Raw genomic sequence first — 17,734 nt, 5'->3', positions numbered from 1 at the left:
ACAGTGTAATAGTGATTTCAGGAGTAGAATTTAGTGATTCATCATTTACATATAACACCCCGTGCTCATCCCAAGTGCTCTCCTTAATGCCCATCACCTATTTAGCCCGTCCCCCTACCCACATCCCTCCAGCAACCTTTTTTCTCTGTATTTAAGAGTCTCTGGTTTGCCTCTTATCTTATTTTTCCTTCCCTTTCCCTATGTTCATTTGTTTCTTAAATTCCACATGAGTGAAATCATACATGTATCTTTCTCTGACTTATTTCACTTAGCATAATACACTCTAGTTCCATCCACGTTGTTGCAATGGCAAGATTTCTTTTCGATGTCCGAGTAATATTCCATTGTATATATATGCCACATCTTCTTTATCCATTTGTCGTCAGTTGATAGACATTTTGGCTCTTTCCATAATTTGTCTATTGTTGATAGTGCTGCTATACACGTCAGGGTGCATGTGCCCCTTTGAATCAGCATTTTTGTATTTTTTGGATAAATAGCTGGCAGTTCAATTGCTGGGTCATAGGGTATTCCTGTTTTTAATTTTTTGAAGAACCTCCATACTGTTTTCCAGAGTGGCTGCACCAGTTTGCATTCCCACCAACAGTGCAAGAGCATTTCCCTTTCTCTGCATCCTCGCCAACACCTGTTGTTTCTTGTGTTGTTAATTTTAGCAATTCTGACAGCTGTGAGGTGGTATCTTATTGTAGTTTTGATTTGTATTTCCCTGATGATAAATGATGTTGAGCATCTTTGTGTGTGTCTCTTAGTCACCTGGATGTCTTCTTTGGAAAAGTGTCCATGTCTTTTGCCCATTTTTTCACTGGATTGTTTTTTGGGTGTTTACTTTGATAAGTTCTTCATAAATTTTGGATAACCTTTTATCAGATGTCATTCGCAAAGTCATTTGCAAATATCTTCTCCCATTCTGTCAGTTGCATTTTAGTTTTGTTGTTTCCTTCACTGTGCAGAAGCTTTTTATCTTGATGAGGACCCAATAGTTCATTTTTGCTTTTATTTCCCTTGCCTCCAGAGATAGGTCTACTAAGAAGTTGCTGTGGCCAAGGTTAAAGAGGTGGTTGCCTGTTTTCTCCTCTAGGATTTTGGTGGTTTCCTGTCTTACATTTAGGTCTTTCATCCATGTTGAGTTTATTTTTGCGTATGGCATAAGAAAGTGATCCAGTTTTCCCAACATCATTTGTTAAAGAGACTTTATTCCATTGCATGCTCTTTCTTGCTTTGTAAAAGATTAGTTGGCTATACATTTGTGCGTCCGTTTCTGGGTTCTCTATTGTTCCATTGATCTACGTGTCTGGTTTTGTGCCAGTACCATACTATCTTGATGATTACAGCTTTGTAATACAGCTTGAAGACCAGAATTGTGATGTCTCCAGCTTTGGCTTTCTTTTCTAACATTACTTTGGCATTTGGGGTCTTTTCTGGTTCCATACAAATTTAGAATTCTTTGTTCTAGCTCTGTGAAAAATGCTGGTGTTATTTTGGTAGGAACTAGCAAACTTGTTTTAAAACATGGTGAAACGTTTCAAGCTTTCACACAATAAAGATGACTTGATTCAGCTGTTACTTCTGTTCAATTTTGTTGTGTCATAAAGTATTCATAATTTAGCAAAAATCAAGTTTTCTCAGTTTTAATTGCTTTTAAAGAAAATTTGAAACATATCTGACCCTCCTGGAAACTACTAGGCAATTCTATCTTGTCCTAGCATTACAACATAATTCTATTAAACTAATCACATATACTCATTCCACTGAGTTCTGCTTTATGGAGTGGACATTTTCTTAAACCAAATGTGAAAAACAATGCTCTTAAAATGTCATGTTATTTCAGTATGAATAAATTTTAAAATGTAAAATGAGAATCACAAAACTTTAAGTGGGCATTTTTCTTGAATTTCTAGGCTGAAATGGCTTTCTCTCAGAAATAGCTTTGAAATATATCTCTATACAGATAACAAGTGACTCTTAACAAGTTGAACACAGTACACTTGTAAATACCCTCAAATAAAATCTGTCTTTCTTGAAAATAAAACTCTTGTGGTGCCTGGGTGGCTGTCGGTGAAGCGTCCAACTTTGGTTCAGGTCATGATCTCACTTCATGAGTTTGAGCCCCACATCCGGCTGTCATCGTGGTTCTCACTTTGGATCCTATCTCCCTCTCTCTCTGCTCCTCTCCTGCTCACGCTCTCTCCCTCTCAAAAATAAACATTAAAAAAATAATAAAATAATAAATAAGGGGCGCCTGCGTGGCTCAGTCGGTAAGTGTCTGTCTTTGGCTCAGGTGATGGTCTCACAGTTCATAGGTTCAAGCCCCGCGTTGGACTCTGTGCAGCTTAGAGCCTGGAGCCTGCTTCAGATTCTGTGTCTCCCTCTCTGCCCCTGCCCTGCTCATGCTCTCTCAAAATAATCATTGAAAAAAAAATGTATTTTTAGTAAATAAAAATAAAACTCTTACAAGGAGAGCTGGCTGAACTGCATATCCTGTTTTCAAGTCCAATCTATCTTTGGATTGGCTTAAAATATGTGTATTTCCATCCCTACAGGTTCTTCTTACATGATTCACACTCCTCCCAACAGAAGTTCCTTTCCCCTGAAGCTGGGATTTAGTCTTCTGAGACTTCTGATGTCATGACAGAGTATAGTGAAGTGATGCTATGACTTCCACAGTGCTAAGTACTAAAGAAGATCCAGGTTCTGCCTGGCTCCACCTCAAAGCCCTGAAATTATGTTCAAATGCCCTGGAGCCACCATGATGCAGATCTTAAGGAAACACTGAGCCAGTAACAGAGAGATGATGCTTAGAATAGCTCTATAGCCCAGATAAGTTAAAAAAAAATTTTGGGGGGGGGGGGCACCTAGGTGGCTCAGTCAGTTGAGCATCCAACTTCGGCTCAGGTCATGATCTCACGGTTCAAGCTCTGTGTCGGGCTCTGTGCTGACAGCTCAGGGCCTGGAGCCTTCTTCAGATGGAAGCTCTCTGCTCCTCCCCTGTTCACACTCTGTCTCTCAAAAATAAAGATTAAAAAAATTAAAAAGGAAAAAAATTTTTTAAAGCTCTACATCTAACGTGGGGCTTTAACTCACAACCCTGGGATCAAGGGTTGTATGCTCTACACCATTTGCAATTACATGGATGGAACTAGAGGGTATTATGCTAAGGGAAATTAGTCAAAGACAAATATGACTTTGCTCATATGAAGACTTAAGATACAAAAGATAAACATAAGGGAAGTGAAGTAAAAATAATATAAAAACAGGGAGGGGGAAAAAACATAAGAGACTCTTAAATATGGAGAACAGGCGAACTGGAGGGATTGTGGGGAGGGTGGATGGGCTAAATGGGTTTGGGGCATTAAGGAATCTACTCCTGAAATCATTGTTGCACTACATGCTGATTTGGATGTAAATTTTATTAAAAACATATTAAAAAAAAAAAAAAAAAAGAGTTGTATGCTCTACCAAGCCAGCCGGTGTTCAGCGTTAAAGCTTTTAAAAAGGACCTCAGAGCTACCACCTGACTATTTAACTTTATAAGACCCAAAGCAAAGAGTCCAGCAGAGATGCTCCTGAATTCCTGACCTGAGATTTTAAGTCTGAAGCCATTAGATTTCAGCTGATTTGTTACACAGCAATACTAACACACACTGGTGATGCCAGTTATGTGGGTTCAGACTACACCTGTACCTTTTAAGTCTGGCTCACACTGCACCCACAACCCTTTCTCTCTGCAACATTGGTAAAGTAAGTCTATAATCTTAAACAAAACAAGTGATGACACAGAGAAGTTAACACACAACTCAATGTATCTGGTTCCTAAACTTAGTTCACTCACCTTACAACATGGGTTTGTAATGAAAACATCTCTCTCCCTCAAGACTCTTTATAAGTTTTTTCCTGAGGCCCCATCTATATACTTTACACAAGCGTTGTCAACTCAATCCAGATACTGGAAGCCCCAAGGTAAATAATAATCAGACTTGAAAAATGTTAGATTGGGCTGTTAACACTTCCTAACCAAATATAAGCGGAACCTCAACAGTGGCTTACTTTCTAGGTGCTTTTACAGCTACATTTTTTGTAATTTAGAAAGTCAGGTTTGTATGAAGAGAATTGTTACCTCAAGTAGTTTTGGCTTTCACGTGCTTTGGTCCTTTTAAAAACTATCATTTTAGGGGTGCCTGACTGGCTCAGTCAGTAGAGCACGCGACTCTTGATCTTGCAGTTGTTAAATTTGAGCCCCACACTGGGTGTGGGATTAGAGACTACTTCCAAAAAATAAAATCTTGAAATAAAATTACAAAAAATAACTATCATTCTAACAATCAGTCTAATTTAGATTACTTTCTACACCCAATGTAGGGCTCAAACTCACAACCACTCCTCCAACTCCCCGCCAGGGACCCCTAGATTTACAAATGAGGATTAGTTGGGGAGCCTGGGTGGCTCAACAGTTAAGCTTCCTAACTCTTGATTTTGGCTCAGATCATGATCTCAGTCATGAGACTGAGAGCCCTGTGACAGACTCAGGGGCTGAGCTTAGAGCCTGCTTAAAATTCTCTCTCCCTCTCTTTCCTTGCTCACTTGCACTCTCCCCCAAATAAGATAAATAAATAATAAAATAAAAACAAATGATATTAGCAAACTCATTAGGAGTTTTTAAAGTATAGTACGTGTTGCAAAAATCTGATTATATGCTGAAATTTACTTCTCAAAATATAACCACAAATATTTATCCATATTTCAATTTAACTACAACTAAATCAAGTTTTTTGAAAATTCAGGTATGTTTCTTAAAAATATAGGAACTCTCTTGTTTGACAAAACTTGAAACACACGACAATTTATGAGTAGGGATCAGAGTACTAAACCAACAGTGGTTAATTTGCATTTTTTTCCTTGAGGTTTTAACACTTAATCCTTTCCATTTTAGCATTAAATCTTTAGAAACTAGTTTTCAAAATAACCATCAAGTCACAGACAAATCATGAACAGCTGGGTTTATTTCAACAGTAAGTTTGAAACTCTCGCCTTAGGCAAGAGTACTACAGTAATTCTATCAGGAATAGACAATTTCCTACACTGTCAAATATATAAAAGTTTCTCTTGCACTTTCCTCAACACTGATCAACAAGCAGATCCAGTCCACATTTGCTTTGATCAATCTACTGAGTTAACCCGAGCTTCTTCTTCAGAGACTCTGGCATCTCAGGTGGAGGAGGGCGAGGGAGCCTGAAGTAGACCTTCACAGAGTCATAGATGAACCACTGTAGCGCAGTCAGAGTGCCAATCATGATGATACGGGCAAAGAGTCCCTTCCATACACCTGGTTGAAACATAACACATGAATGAGAAATGAAATATACCTAAGTGTTACTCTTGGTTTAGAGGAGCAAAAAAGAATCCTACCTTTAAATCCAAGTCTCTGGAGGACTTGAGAAGCACTGCTACCTTTCTCTTTATTCAACACAGATACCACAGAATCAGCAGGGTGAGAAACAATTGCACAGAAGACTCCAGCTGAAAAAAGTCAAGATAAATAATCCAGCATGGGATCAATTTAAAAAATTCATTAAGACAACCAACAACCTTTTCCTAATTTTTAGTTATTTAAAAAAAAATGAAATTTAGAGTGAGACTGACAAAAGTTATATGGCAGTCTACCCCATGTAAAACAATCCTCCAAAAGTCTTTATATTCACATTTTAATCAACACTTTCTTTGTGTTTAAAATGTATTCTTGAGGGGCACCTGGGTGGCTCAGTCAGTTGAAAGTCTGACTCTAGATTTCAGCTCAGGTCATGATCTCGTGGTTCCTGAGATCAAGCCACACGTAGGGCTCTGCACTAGCAGTGTGGAGCTTGCTTGGGATTCTCCCTCTCTCTCTCTGCCCCTCCCCCGCTCACACTCTCTCTCAAAATTAAAAAAAAAAAAAAGTATTCTTGAAAAACAAACCAAAAACCCAAATGATGAGGGAGTGAAATCAATACATGCCAAAACTTAAGACATGCAAACGAGAAAACAATTCTTTCAGAAGCTAACAAGCATTTATGAATCCTAGAAGGCATATAAAATGCTATGCGAAGACTTCTTTGGAATACTTTTTTCCTCACAAAAAGAGGCCAATAATGGAAATGATTATTTGTTCTTAATTTCATAAACATGCTCTAAATAATTCATACCTATGTAACCTGCCACAAATGTTACAACCAGTTGCTCTGGCTTTGAACATTCACTTCGGGGCTTGGGAACCACAAACTTGTACAATGCTTCAACAGTACGTTCAAAGCACGCAAATTTCATCATGGTGTATGGTATCTGTCTCATCCAGAGAGGAGCAACTCCCTTGTAGAATCTAGGAAATCAGGAGACTTATTTTACTCAGCTGTCTTTATTCACCTAGCAGAGATTTTCATTATTAACAGAAGTGTCCGCACACCAGTCAAGTCCTGATAGCAAAAAAAAATGGCAGCACAATTGCGTGTCATTTCTATCAGAACCTAGGACTAACATGCAGGTATATTTATCTCACATGCCAATGACTCAAGCACCTTTGACTATACAACCGAAGAAGTTGCTGGATGTTTCTCTGACTGGAACTACAAGAAACAGAAAGTTTACAAGTAGAACTCAGTTCAAGATTAGCATCCACAAAGGTGGATCTAAGGAAGCATGTTGTGGCCAGACTATATACCAATTCTTAGCTGGTAAACACAGATGACAATTCTAACAAGCTCTTCCCAGAAGTTAACAGTTAATGTCAAGTATCGAGTTATGTGCAGACTGACCAGTTCTTTCTTAAGAAAAACCTGTAATTCAGGGCTCATGCTATGTATCAACTTGTCCTTGCCTGTTAGGTTCTACTTAAGGGAGAAACAGACATTAAATAACATAATAGTTAAAAAAAAAAAGTTTGGTAGGTTTACTGCTAACAAAAGCACTTCCCTTCTTACACTATAACTTTAGACAAATGTTTACTTACGCTTTTAAACCTTCTTCTTTATACATTTTGGGAGCTGCATCCCTCAAAGTGTTGGCATAACCTGGTTGGGTTTGAATTCGAACCTTAGCAGCTTCCATAGGAGCCAGGGCAATGTCAGCAAAGAATTCAGCACTGGCAGAGGCAGCCAAATACAGTGATGTGCGCCAGAGATAGGCATTCTCCTAATTGAAAAGCGTAAGAAGGAACATGTACTGCTGCTGCATTGGCTGTTTTCAATTAAGGGACAATTAAAGGAAATAGTTACATTTCAGGATGAGACTGAAAGTTTATAATCTCTCATAACCTTATCAACCATAGTACAATGTGAATTATTCTTTGAACATCTAGGTGCCAACATCTAGTTGGCCCTTGAACTACACAAGGAATCCGAGACCTCTTTAAAAAACTCAAAATCCAACTTACTTGGGAATGAGCACAGTAGAATAAAAACAGCACTGAAATTTTAAAAAATGTATTTTTTCTCATTCGGTCTCTCCTGATTTAAAGCATGTTGCTTACCCTTTTTGAGACCATTTCTTCAGTTCTAAAATAAGGTGAGCAAGACAAAAAAAAAAAAAAAATCCTTTTTGGTCTTAAACTTTAAGTTAAAGCTTAGGACTTCAATTTCAAAGTTAAATTACATACCTCTCCAAGCATGTTGCTATACAAGACTTTGAAAACTTCATAAAAGCCAAACTTGCAGAGCCCCTGCATAGAGTAGCCAATGAAAGTCGGAGCCCATCCTTTAGCCAAACCACGAACACCATCCTCTTTCAGTGTAACTGAGAATCCATTAAATATGCCCTTGTACTTTTGGGGGTCCACCTTTATTTAAAACAAGAAGAAAAAAATTAATTTAACCAAAGAGCTATCACTTCTCATAAATATTAAATTTTGCTATTAGTCTTTCCTTTTGGTTCTATAATAAACTTCAGTAACTACACAAAAGATAGATAAATACAAGTTCACTGCATGGTATCAACTGAATATCTAGAATTATCTTTGTAAATGTAACTTTATACATTAAGGTCTTTCAGTCAGAATTAATTTGGAGGATTACTTAAGATGGTAAAATTCCTAGAAAAATACATAAAACTGACTCAGATTTTTCACCATCCAACTCTACCACTTTAAAAAATTTAGTTTTAAAGCTACTGCCTAGGTAATAAGTCTATATCCCTAATGTATGTTAGCCTGTTAAGCAGTTTATACTACGAAGTTTTATGAAGTTAAGACAAATTTAAAAAATACAAGCTGAGGGGCGCCTGGGTGGCTCAGTCGGTTAAGTGTCCGACTTCAGCTCAGGTCACGATCTCGCGGTCCGTGAGTTTGAGCCCCGCGTCGGGCTCTGGGTTGATGGCTCAGAGCCTGGAGCCTGCTTCCGATTCTGTGTCTCCCTCTCTCTCTGCCCCTCCCCTGTTCATGCTCTGTCTCTCTCTGTCTCAAAAATAAATAAACGTTAAAAAAAAAAATTAAAAAAAAAATACAAGCTGAGAAGGTACATGGACATAATGAGAATTTATCTTTTGACTTAAGAAATTAAATTCACTTCAAGAGACGTGCGTTAAGTTTCAGCAAAGGTGTATTTCATATCCATTCTATTAACTAATGGGAAAAGAAAAAAAAAATCTTATTTCACTATATCTGCCAGTACTAAAATGGCTGGTATATATCACCTTCCTGCCTGCTAACATTATTTCACTTTCCTTTACTTCACCTTCCTCTCTCTTTTAGGTAAGTGGACTTCTAATCCTGTTTGGGGCAAATAAATTTTTGACGTTTGATTATTTTTTTTCAATAATCCTAATTTAAAATATTCTAATTGCAAAAAACTTTTATGTAAACATACAAGAAGCTATGCCTACATAATTTTAACACTAAAATAATGAGTATTTTTTAAATGTACATAATGTTCTGCCCTGATCTTATCAGTAAACAGGGACATGAAGTTACTTCAAAAATACACAAATGATTACCCACTCTGTCATGTAACTGCTTATAAAATGACAATTTGGGAGCATAAAGAACCAGCAGGCCTTGAAGAGGAACTCTAGTCAAAACAGTCCAGCAGCAAAAAAAAAAAAAAAAATTTATAGCCAGGGTTTGGGATCCAAAAATCTGCCTACAATTTTATTTTTCAAAGAGAGGCATTCCAGGGCATCTGGCTGGCTTAGCCTATGGAGCATGCAACTAACTCTTCATTGCAGGGTTAAGTTTGAGCCTCATGTTGGAAGTTACTTAAAAATAAAATCTTGAGGCACACCTGGGTGGCTCAGTCAGTTAAGTGTCTGACTCTTGGTTTTGGTTCAGGTCATGATCTCATAGTTTCACGGGTTCAAGCCTCACATCGGTTTCTGTGCTGGCAGTGTGGAGCCTGCTTGGGATTCTCTCTCCCTCCTCTGCCCCCCACCCTCTACTCAAGCAGTCTCTGTCTCTCTCAAAAAATAGACAAAACAAAACAAACAAAACCAATTAAAATAAAGATCACGAGTTAAGAAAATTTGGGTTTGGTTTCCTGAAGTTTCTAGCAGTTGTAATGTCTTCAAATTTGTGAAGCTCTTTAAAAGTATTTGCAATTAAATCACACATGGAAGATACATTCAATGTTGCCGTCTCAATACAAACCTGCATACGGCATTTCACTAAATCCAGAGGAACGACAGCAGTGTGTGTCAGACCACAACTTAAGACCCCACCAAAGCCACACAGTGCATAAAACTTCATGGAGCCATATTCGCAACTGTACTCTGTAGTAAGACAAGACACACCATGCATTTCAATATAAATCTCATGTTACTGGTTATCAACTTACCTCCTGGACAGTTAGGTTTCCACGCAGCTTGTTAGATGCTTATGTTTTACAACTTAAAAGCCATGCTTCAAAAATACACTTTTAGTCCAGCATGCAAAACAAACCTGCATTCTGCATTTAACCAGATCTAGAGGAACCAATGCTGTATGTGTTGTGCCACAGCTAATAATTCCTCCAAGTCCACAAAGGATAAAGAATCTGCCAGATCCATAGTCACAGCTATACTGCTCTGTTTGGTTGAAAAAAAAAATCAGGTAAATATTTCTTCAGAGATGACTAAGGCCATGGGAATGAAAGAGAACTAAGATTCCCTGGGAGATAATGCTATCACAACTGAACAACTTTGGCCACTGTTTACAATTAAGTTGAAAGATAATTTTCCACCTAGTTTAACAAGACATTTACTACCAAAATCAAAGAATCATTTAGATTATGAAGGTACTATGAGACATTACCTATTACCTATTTTGCCATACTAAATGTTTCCTACAACATTAATAGCTCTTCCAATTAAAATTAAACTTCAAGTTATTAAGTGCTAATAAAAACACACTTCAGAGTACAAACTCAGAGCACTGGACAAGTAAAAAGCTTGCAAACTTCTCAGTATACCCCAGCCACTAACCAATACTATCTCCACCTATGGATTCATATAAGTATAAAACGAAACAAATTCCTGCAGTCAAATACATTTACTACTACACAACAGTATAAGGACTTTCTTATCCACACTAAAGACATAACAAAACACATAAAGGATTTAAAAAGTTTAGATTTTACAGGCACACGATATAGATAACATCTACAGGACTCCTATAATTTGGTGTTTGGATTTCTCTGTACATTACACTCCGCTGGGATTCAAAACACAATTAAGCTAAAGTTGAGTCTAACCAAAAAGAATCCGGAGAGATAAGACTAAAGGGATCCCTACCAATTACTATGGCCTTTTAATAGCCTATCTGGGGCTGCTGTCACCTCCTCTACCAATTACATTAAAACAAGAGACCCAATTATCTCTTACACCTTGGGTCAAGGAATATTAGACTTTGGGAATACTTATGAGAGGAAGGAGTATTTTTAATAACCAAAGTCAAATCAAGTAACAGACAATACAATTAGAAAGAACTGCAGGTGGCCTGCAGCTACGAAGGAGAGTTCACCCAATACTTAGCCCGCTGACCAGGCAGGTTACTGAGGAGAAGATAAGACGCTAGTGACGGCCTCTATAGCTTTACTTTCTCGAGGACGTGGAGGTCACAGAGGAACTGTGCCTAGGCCGTTCCACGCCCTTGAGAGAGGGCCAAGGATCCGACACACGGCCTAGGGCGGAAAGGGCTGACATCCTAGGGCAAGCAACTGGGCGCCGTCCTGTGGTGCAGAACACCAAGTGTGTCCTTCTCCGTCCTCTAGGCCACTAAAGCCGAATGAGCCACGACGAACACAACGACCGAATCGGGCTAGGGTCTAAACTCACCTTCCACAGCGGCTGCTGCCAGATTGCGGGAGCGGCGGGGCGGACCCGGAGGCCCCGCGGGGCTGCTGCGGGGGCCCGCGAGGCCATCGTGTACCAGCTGCAGGTGGGGCGCGTTGAAGGGGTTTGCCCGCGCCAGATGCGCCACAGACGAGAACATCTTCCTAAGGGAACAGGGAGCAGCGGTCAGAAGAAAGGCAAAGAGACCCGTCAGACCGCCAAAGTCACCGGCACCCTAGGACCCCGACACGGGCCTTCCTTCTGCCCGCCTCCGCGCCCTTGAGGAGGTCATGGCGGCCTCCACAAGGGAGGAGGTCGACCAGGCCTGCAGTCTAAGCAGCTCCCCCCACAGGGATTCCATTCCCCGCACCCACTGGGGGGAAGACCCGGCACACTCACTTCCTAAGATGGCGAACACACAACCGCTCCTTCGGAAAGGCTGCGGCTCACAGAGGCCGAACGTCCTCCTGGCCCTTAGATCTGTGCCCTTCGCGCTTCGTCAGCGTGACGCACGTTACGCGTCACTACAGCTGGGGCACCCATTGGCGGAGAAGAGTGCCGGTGCCGTGGCGTCATCACGTTCACCTAGCAACCGTATCCCCGCCCCCGCCTGCCCCGGCACTTCCGGCCCGGCTTCTGCGCCGGAGGATTCGTTCTGCGCAGGCGCACATTCCGGGGCCGGGTTTTTGAGTGGTGTGCGGTAGTGCTCGGTGACCTCCTGTTTTTGTCTGCCTTCACCTTCAAGAGTCTTTCTTTGACGCAGGAATTCCAGACTTTTACATTTAGATGAGTCCCAGGGTGGTAGTCATTTAAACAAACAGAAAAAAAAAACCCTGAATGATGGATGATACATTATTTCGGTGTTGCAGTTAGAATGTTACTGCAGTATTTTGTGTTAACAACGTCTGCCATTAAGGTACTTTTTTTTTAAGTTCCATACATTGACATTACACATAGACATGTCTGCATTTTCCAATAGACCACAGGAAAGTATTTCAAAAGAAAATGTGCAACAAGAACTCTTTAGACAAGACAGCTTGGGGGTTCATCACAATAGTTTATATGACATATTAAAACATTCAATAAATGCATTTTAACACTACTTGATAAGCCAGATTGAAAGTGATTGGCAGAAGATTTGTTCAATAAATTTAGAAAACCATCATTAGACTCAGTTAACTGGGGGAGTTGAGTAGTTTAAACTCCTGTTAGAATTCTGGCTCTGACCTTGTCCTGGCTCTTGATAAAGTAACTTTGGGAATTCACTTGATCTCTATAAACCTGTTTCTTTAAAAAAAAAAAAATTTTTTTTTTTCAACGTTTACTTATTTTTGAGAGACAGAGAGAGACAACACATAAGGAGGGGAGGGGCAGAGAGAGAGGGAGACACAGAATCCAAAGCAGGCTCCAGGCTCTAAGCTGTCAGCACAGAGCCCAACGCAGGGCTTAAACCCACAAACCATGAGATCATGACCCAGGCTGAAGTCAGACATTTGACTGAGCCACCCAGGCACCCCTGAACTTGCTTCTTCAAAGTAGCATGGAAGCAGGGAGCAGCCCCATCGGCTTGTACCGTTGTACAGAGCCTGTGCTTGATTTAATGCTCTGTTGTCACCATTTTGGAATTCTTAATAATTTGTGAACAAGAGGCCTTCATTTTGCACTGAAATTACAAATTACAAATTACCTGGTCCTGGGATGAGAGTAACATCCATCTTGCAGAGTTTATGAGAACTCAATGAGACAATGTCTAACTGTGGGGATTTTAGGGTTAGGGTTAGAGCTGGTGAAGGGGTCATTGGATGGTAAGTTACTAAGAAGGTAGGGGAAATCTTGCTAAATTGACCTAACAGGATTCTTACTGAAGGCAGGCCAAGATAATCAGATATTACTTGGGGGATGATGAATTTGATAAGGTATTGAGGGTGATCAGATATCATGCCTAGGTGGGGTGCCTGGCTGGCTCAGTTGATGGAGCATGTGACTCTTGATCTCAGGGTTGTAAGTTCATTCCCCACATAGAGTGTAGAGATTACTAAAAGAATAAGTAAATTAAATAGATAACAAGGTTGGGAGATTTTTGCTAACCTAAGTTACTAAGGTGACAATTCTTTTTTTTCCCCCATTTTATTTATTTATTTATTTATTTATTTATTTATTTATTTATTCTTCATCATGGTAAGTGTACTCTTTTAAACCCCATCCCTATTTCACCTATCCCCACACACACCTCCCCTCTGGTAACCATCAGTTTGTTCTCTGATGTTAAGAGTCTATTTCTTGGTTGTCCCTCTCTCTCTCTCTCTTTTTTCCTTTGCTGATTTGTTTTGTTTCTTAAATTCCACATATGAGTGAAATCCTATGGTATTTGTCTTTCTCTGACTTATTTTGCTTAGCATTATACTCTCCAGCTCCACCCATGTTGTTGCAAATGGAAAGATTTCATTCTTTTTGACAGAATTCTTGCTATAGGTGGGCTCTTGGAGGACATGTCCAAGGACAGTCCTAATTGAAAAGGAAGCTCAGAGGAGCCTAACTAAGGTCTGGTCAAGGAGAGAATCTTTGTCAACACTTTCCTATTCAGGGAGCACCTGGCTGACTCAGTTGGTAGAGCATGTGACTCTTGATGTCAGAATCATGAGTTTGAACCCCACCTTGTGCAAGGAGCCTGCTTATAAAAGAATAATAATTTAAAAAAACCTTTCCTATTCAGTGTACCAAGTCTGGCATTTTAATTTCATTTAATATGAGCTACCAGTGAATTTAAATGTCAGCTCAACTGTCAAAGTCCCTCTCAGCAATTTGAGCTAAAACGATGGACTGAGACACTGTTTACTGTACCCATATCAGTAAGTTTGGCGTGGTCTGGGTGCCTGGGTGGCTCAGTCGGTTGAGCGTCTGACTTCGGCTCAGGCCATGACCTCACAGTTCATGAGTTTGAGCCCCACATTGGGCTCGGTGCTGTCAGCCTGGAGCCCGCTTCCGATTCTCTGACCCCCTCTCTCTGTTCCTCCCCCACTTGCGATCTCTCTCAAAAATAAATAAACATTTAAAAAATAAATAAATTGGGCTTTATCTACCATTATATTCATTCTGTTCCATTTTAGTTATCACTACTTATAAAATTGTCTCCAAATTTAAGAGCATAAAACAATAAACAATTATTATCTTACATTTTCTGAGGGTCAGGAATCTGGGAGAGGCTCAACTGGATGGCCTGGCTCAGGGTGTGTCATGGGTTCGCTGTCAAGTGTTGGTTGGGACTGTGGTCTCTAGGGCTGGAAGACGTGATTCCAAGCCCCCTAACTTGGCCATTGGCAGGACACTCCAGTTCTTTGTCAAATGGACCTCTCCATAGAGCTGCTTATGTCATGGCTCCCCCAGAGTGAGTAATTCAAGGAAGACAGTAGCAACCAAGAGAGAAGCTGCAGTGACCTTTGTAACCTCATCTCAGAAATGACACACCAGCACTTCTGTATTTTATTGATCACAGACCAATCCAGATACAATGTGGTAGTGTGGTAGGCATCTTTGGGCCATCCTGGAGGGTGACTACCATGCAGCCAAACCAGCATTCTTTGTCTCCATCCCCATACATGTTGCCCAGGTTTCTGTCAATATAAATTTTGCATACTATTTATCTTCTAGGATCTCCTGCAATGTGTATAAAAGATGTGAGAGGTGCTGATAATAAATCTTGAGGAGGATCAGCAGACCCTACAAGGCAACTAACTACCTCAGGATGGGTCATTACAGATTTTACAGGTAAGGAGAGACTAAACTCCTCAAGCAAAGGAGGAAGGGCTGTTAATGGCAAAAGAGGTCAGCAAATTTAGAAGTTCACGATCTTAGTGTCATCAATCTGCCCATAGGTGCCCATTACCATTCCAATATTCAGGCTCCCACTGCTGCTCAAAAACAAAAACAAAAACTAATTTTAACATGAGACCTTCAAGATTGGAAATTCAGTTGTAAATCAGGATTAGATTTTGGATTTGGTAAGATTTCTGATCCTTTACTAGAACTGAACATTTAAAGCCCTAAGCTCATCACATTTCTTTTCCCGCAGTTATCCAACATAATTAGGATAAACCAACCAACTCCATTGTGTTTCTTATTTTTGTTTAAAAATTTATAGAAGCATCTACATGGTTATCCAAAGCCTTGCCTTATTTAGGCACTTGATTACAGTTGTCCGTCACCATAGGTGATGATTTAAGAAACTGTTTTTAGTAATGAATCCCATGCACAACCAGTGTCACCTTTATCATTGACAACTGGTCATCAGAGCCTTTAAATCCAATCAGATCGGATAACCCAGAACAAATTCATAGAACCCATTTTGAAGGTTTAGTTTTTCTGGAATTACTTCCAATACCATTGTCTGTATCGGAGTTTGACCAGAGAAGCATAATCACTATGAGTCATATGAAATAAGGTTTATTTTAGAGACTAGGTCTTTAAAATTGTGGGAGTTGGAGAAGAAGTTTCCTCTGTGTCTGGGGTTTCATCTGAAATTGCAATAAATCGATAGAGCGTACAATCAGGCAGGAAAGCTGGACATGAAGTGAGGATGAGCAGGGACAAACTGGAACCCACAAAGACAAACTGGATCTCAAGAGGATAAACTAGACCATGCATCTGTTTCTTACTACCTACCATGTCAAAAATGCAGGTACCTGCAGGAGCCATGCTGCAAGTGCTCATAGGAGCCAAGGTGCTGCACATGCATCTGGGCCAGGGCTCAGAGAAACTGAAGAAGGTCCTGGAGTTGCTGAAAGAGTTCCTCACTTGGCCACTGCTCCACTCCCAGGTAAGCCAGCAGATCAACATGTGTGTGCGTGGGCTGCTGTAGCGCCTCACATCTTACACTGACCTTCAGAGCGTAAGTGCTTCACTTCTGCCTTTGAAATCCTGCACAGATTTCCCTTGTGGCCAATTCTAACACAGAACCATATTTGAGAGATAAACAGAATTGGAGATGCTAGAGAAATAGGACATTCAAGTAGAACTTTCCAACAGGCATTTGTAAACTTACTAGAGGTTAACACTTATCGATTTGAGGATCATCCCTGCATGGGCAAATCACAGAAAATCCTTACATAATTCCTACCACAGCCATCTAATAGAGGGATATAATAAATTATGCAAGGTAGACTGAAGTTCCTTTTCCTAAAAAAGGGGGAAAAAACCAATATCCTCAAGCACCTTAGATACTGTCTTTTTTATTAGAAAAATTTTTTAATTTTTTAATGTTTATTTATTTTTGAGAGACAGAGACAGAGCACGAGCAGGGGAGGGGCAGATAGAAAGGGAGACACAGAATCTGAAGCAGGCTCCAGGCTCTGAGCTGTCAGCACAGAGCCCAACACAGGGCTCAAACTCACAAACCCCGAGATCATTACCTGAGTCAAAGTCAGATGCTTAATTGAGCCACCCACGTGCTCCTGATTAGAAATCTTGTTTATTTTCATGTCTCCATAAAGAGAATAGGGAGAAATTTATCTTTTTCTATCTGAAATAAGATAAAATGGACTTCACAATGGGGCTGTAATTTCCATTCTGAAAAGTTTTAAAAGTTCCAATGATCACCATCCTTCTTTGGAAAGGTATCCTAGGTTGAGCCTAGAGTACCGTGGTGTAAGACTGGAGGCTATCCCTTTACCAAAGTACATCCCAAGAGTACAAAGTGCACCCTGAGCTCTGGCGCCCAGGTAAAGACACTTGAAGTTACCCATCTTGGTGCAGGGGAATGAAAACTGTGGCAGTTCTATCTGCATATTCAGGGATATTGTATTTTATAGGAAATAAAGGCAGGGGAATACTCTTACCTAGTCTTTATTTCTTGATATTTTGAAATTTCCTTCTTTCTGCAATTAAAAGCATAAAATATGTTTTATCTCAGAGGAGAAGCATACCTAGATATGTCAGACCCTAAAATAGTCCTCATAGAAATTGCACATATAGATGGCAACTTTAGTCACTCAGTGGCTATAATCTACTACCCTGACAACTTTTTAAAAACTTTTTTTTTAAAGTTTATTTATTTTTGAGAGAGAGAGAGAGAGAGAGAGAGAGAGAGAGAGAGAGCCACAAGCAGGGGAGTGGAGGGGCAGAGAGAGAGGGAGAGAGAGAGAGAATCCCAAGCAGGCTCAGCATGGAGCCTAGTGCAGGGGTTGAACTCACGAACCAACTCGTGAACCATGAGATCATGACCTGAGCTGAAATCAAGAGTTGGAGGCCTAACTGACTGAGCCACCCAGGTGCCCCTACCCTCACAGCTTTTAAAGTTTATTTATTTATTTTGCAAGAGAGAGAAAGTGCAGGAGCCTGAGCAGGGGAGGGGAGAGGGAGCATGAGAAGAGGAGGGGAGGGGCAGAGGGAGAGAATCTTAAACAGTCTCCTCATGGTCACCATGAGGAGCCCAGCGCAGGGCTTGAACACACAAATC

At 40.3% G+C, this 17,734-nt stretch overlaps 1 protein-coding gene, 1 long non-coding RNA gene and 1 other non-coding gene across 5 annotated transcripts in view; 1 reads left to right on the top strand and 2 right to left on the bottom strand.

Moving 5' to 3' along the window:
- Nucleotides 1–5,000: 5,000 nt before the first annotated feature.
- Nucleotides 5,001–11,843, bottom strand: SLC25A3 (solute carrier family 25 member 3). Of its 2 annotated transcripts, none has more exons than XM_006933943.4 (8): nucleotides 11,683–11,843; nucleotides 11,287–11,447; nucleotides 9,914–10,038; nucleotides 7,643–7,822; nucleotides 6,998–7,179; nucleotides 6,198–6,370; nucleotides 5,425–5,535; nucleotides 5,001–5,341 (listed from the first exon to the last, which is right to left on the bottom strand). In XM_006933943.4, the coding sequence occupies exons 2-8, from the start codon at nucleotides 11,441–11,443 to the stop codon at nucleotides 5,181–5,183; spliced, it is 1,089 nt and encodes a 362-aa protein (XP_006934005.1). In that variant the 5' UTR covers nucleotides 11,444–11,447; nucleotides 11,683–11,843; the 3' UTR covers nucleotides 5,001–5,180. The 2 variants fall into 2 exon arrangements, with proteins under 2 accessions (XP_006934005.1, XP_006934006.1); XM_006933944.4 differs by lacking the exon at nucleotides 9,914–10,038 and adding an exon at nucleotides 9,623–9,744.
- Nucleotides 6,442–6,692, bottom strand: LOC111561578. Its single transcript, XR_002744220.2, has one exon. It is a non-coding gene; the product is annotated as a small nucleolar RNA SNORA53 (small nucleolar RNA).
- A 94-nt stretch (nucleotides 11,844–11,937) lies between the features above and the next one.
- The window catches only part of LOC123386701, a 36,754-nt gene continuing 30,957 nt past the window's right edge, over nucleotides 11,938–17,734 (top strand). Inside the window, exons 1-3 of one of the 2 annotated variants that reach the window (XR_006601003.1) lie at nucleotides 11,938–12,199; nucleotides 14,932–15,048; nucleotides 15,959–16,096. This is a non-coding gene — a long non-coding RNA (uncharacterized LOC123386701). Of the gene's footprint in view, nucleotides 12,200–14,931; nucleotides 15,049–15,958; nucleotides 16,591–17,734 lie in introns of those variants that run through there. The other variant, XR_006601002.1, reaches the window with a different exon arrangement.

Source organism: Felis catus, chromosome B4 (genome assembly GCF_018350175.1).
Source record: "Felis catus isolate Fca126 chromosome B4, F.catus_Fca126_mat1.0, whole genome shotgun sequence".
In the NCBI taxonomy this organism is placed as follows: Eukaryota; Metazoa; Chordata; class Mammalia; order Carnivora; family Felidae; genus Felis; species Felis catus.
Note: the sequence above shows the minus strand (reverse complement) of the source record. Positions and strands in the feature narration are given on the sequence as shown.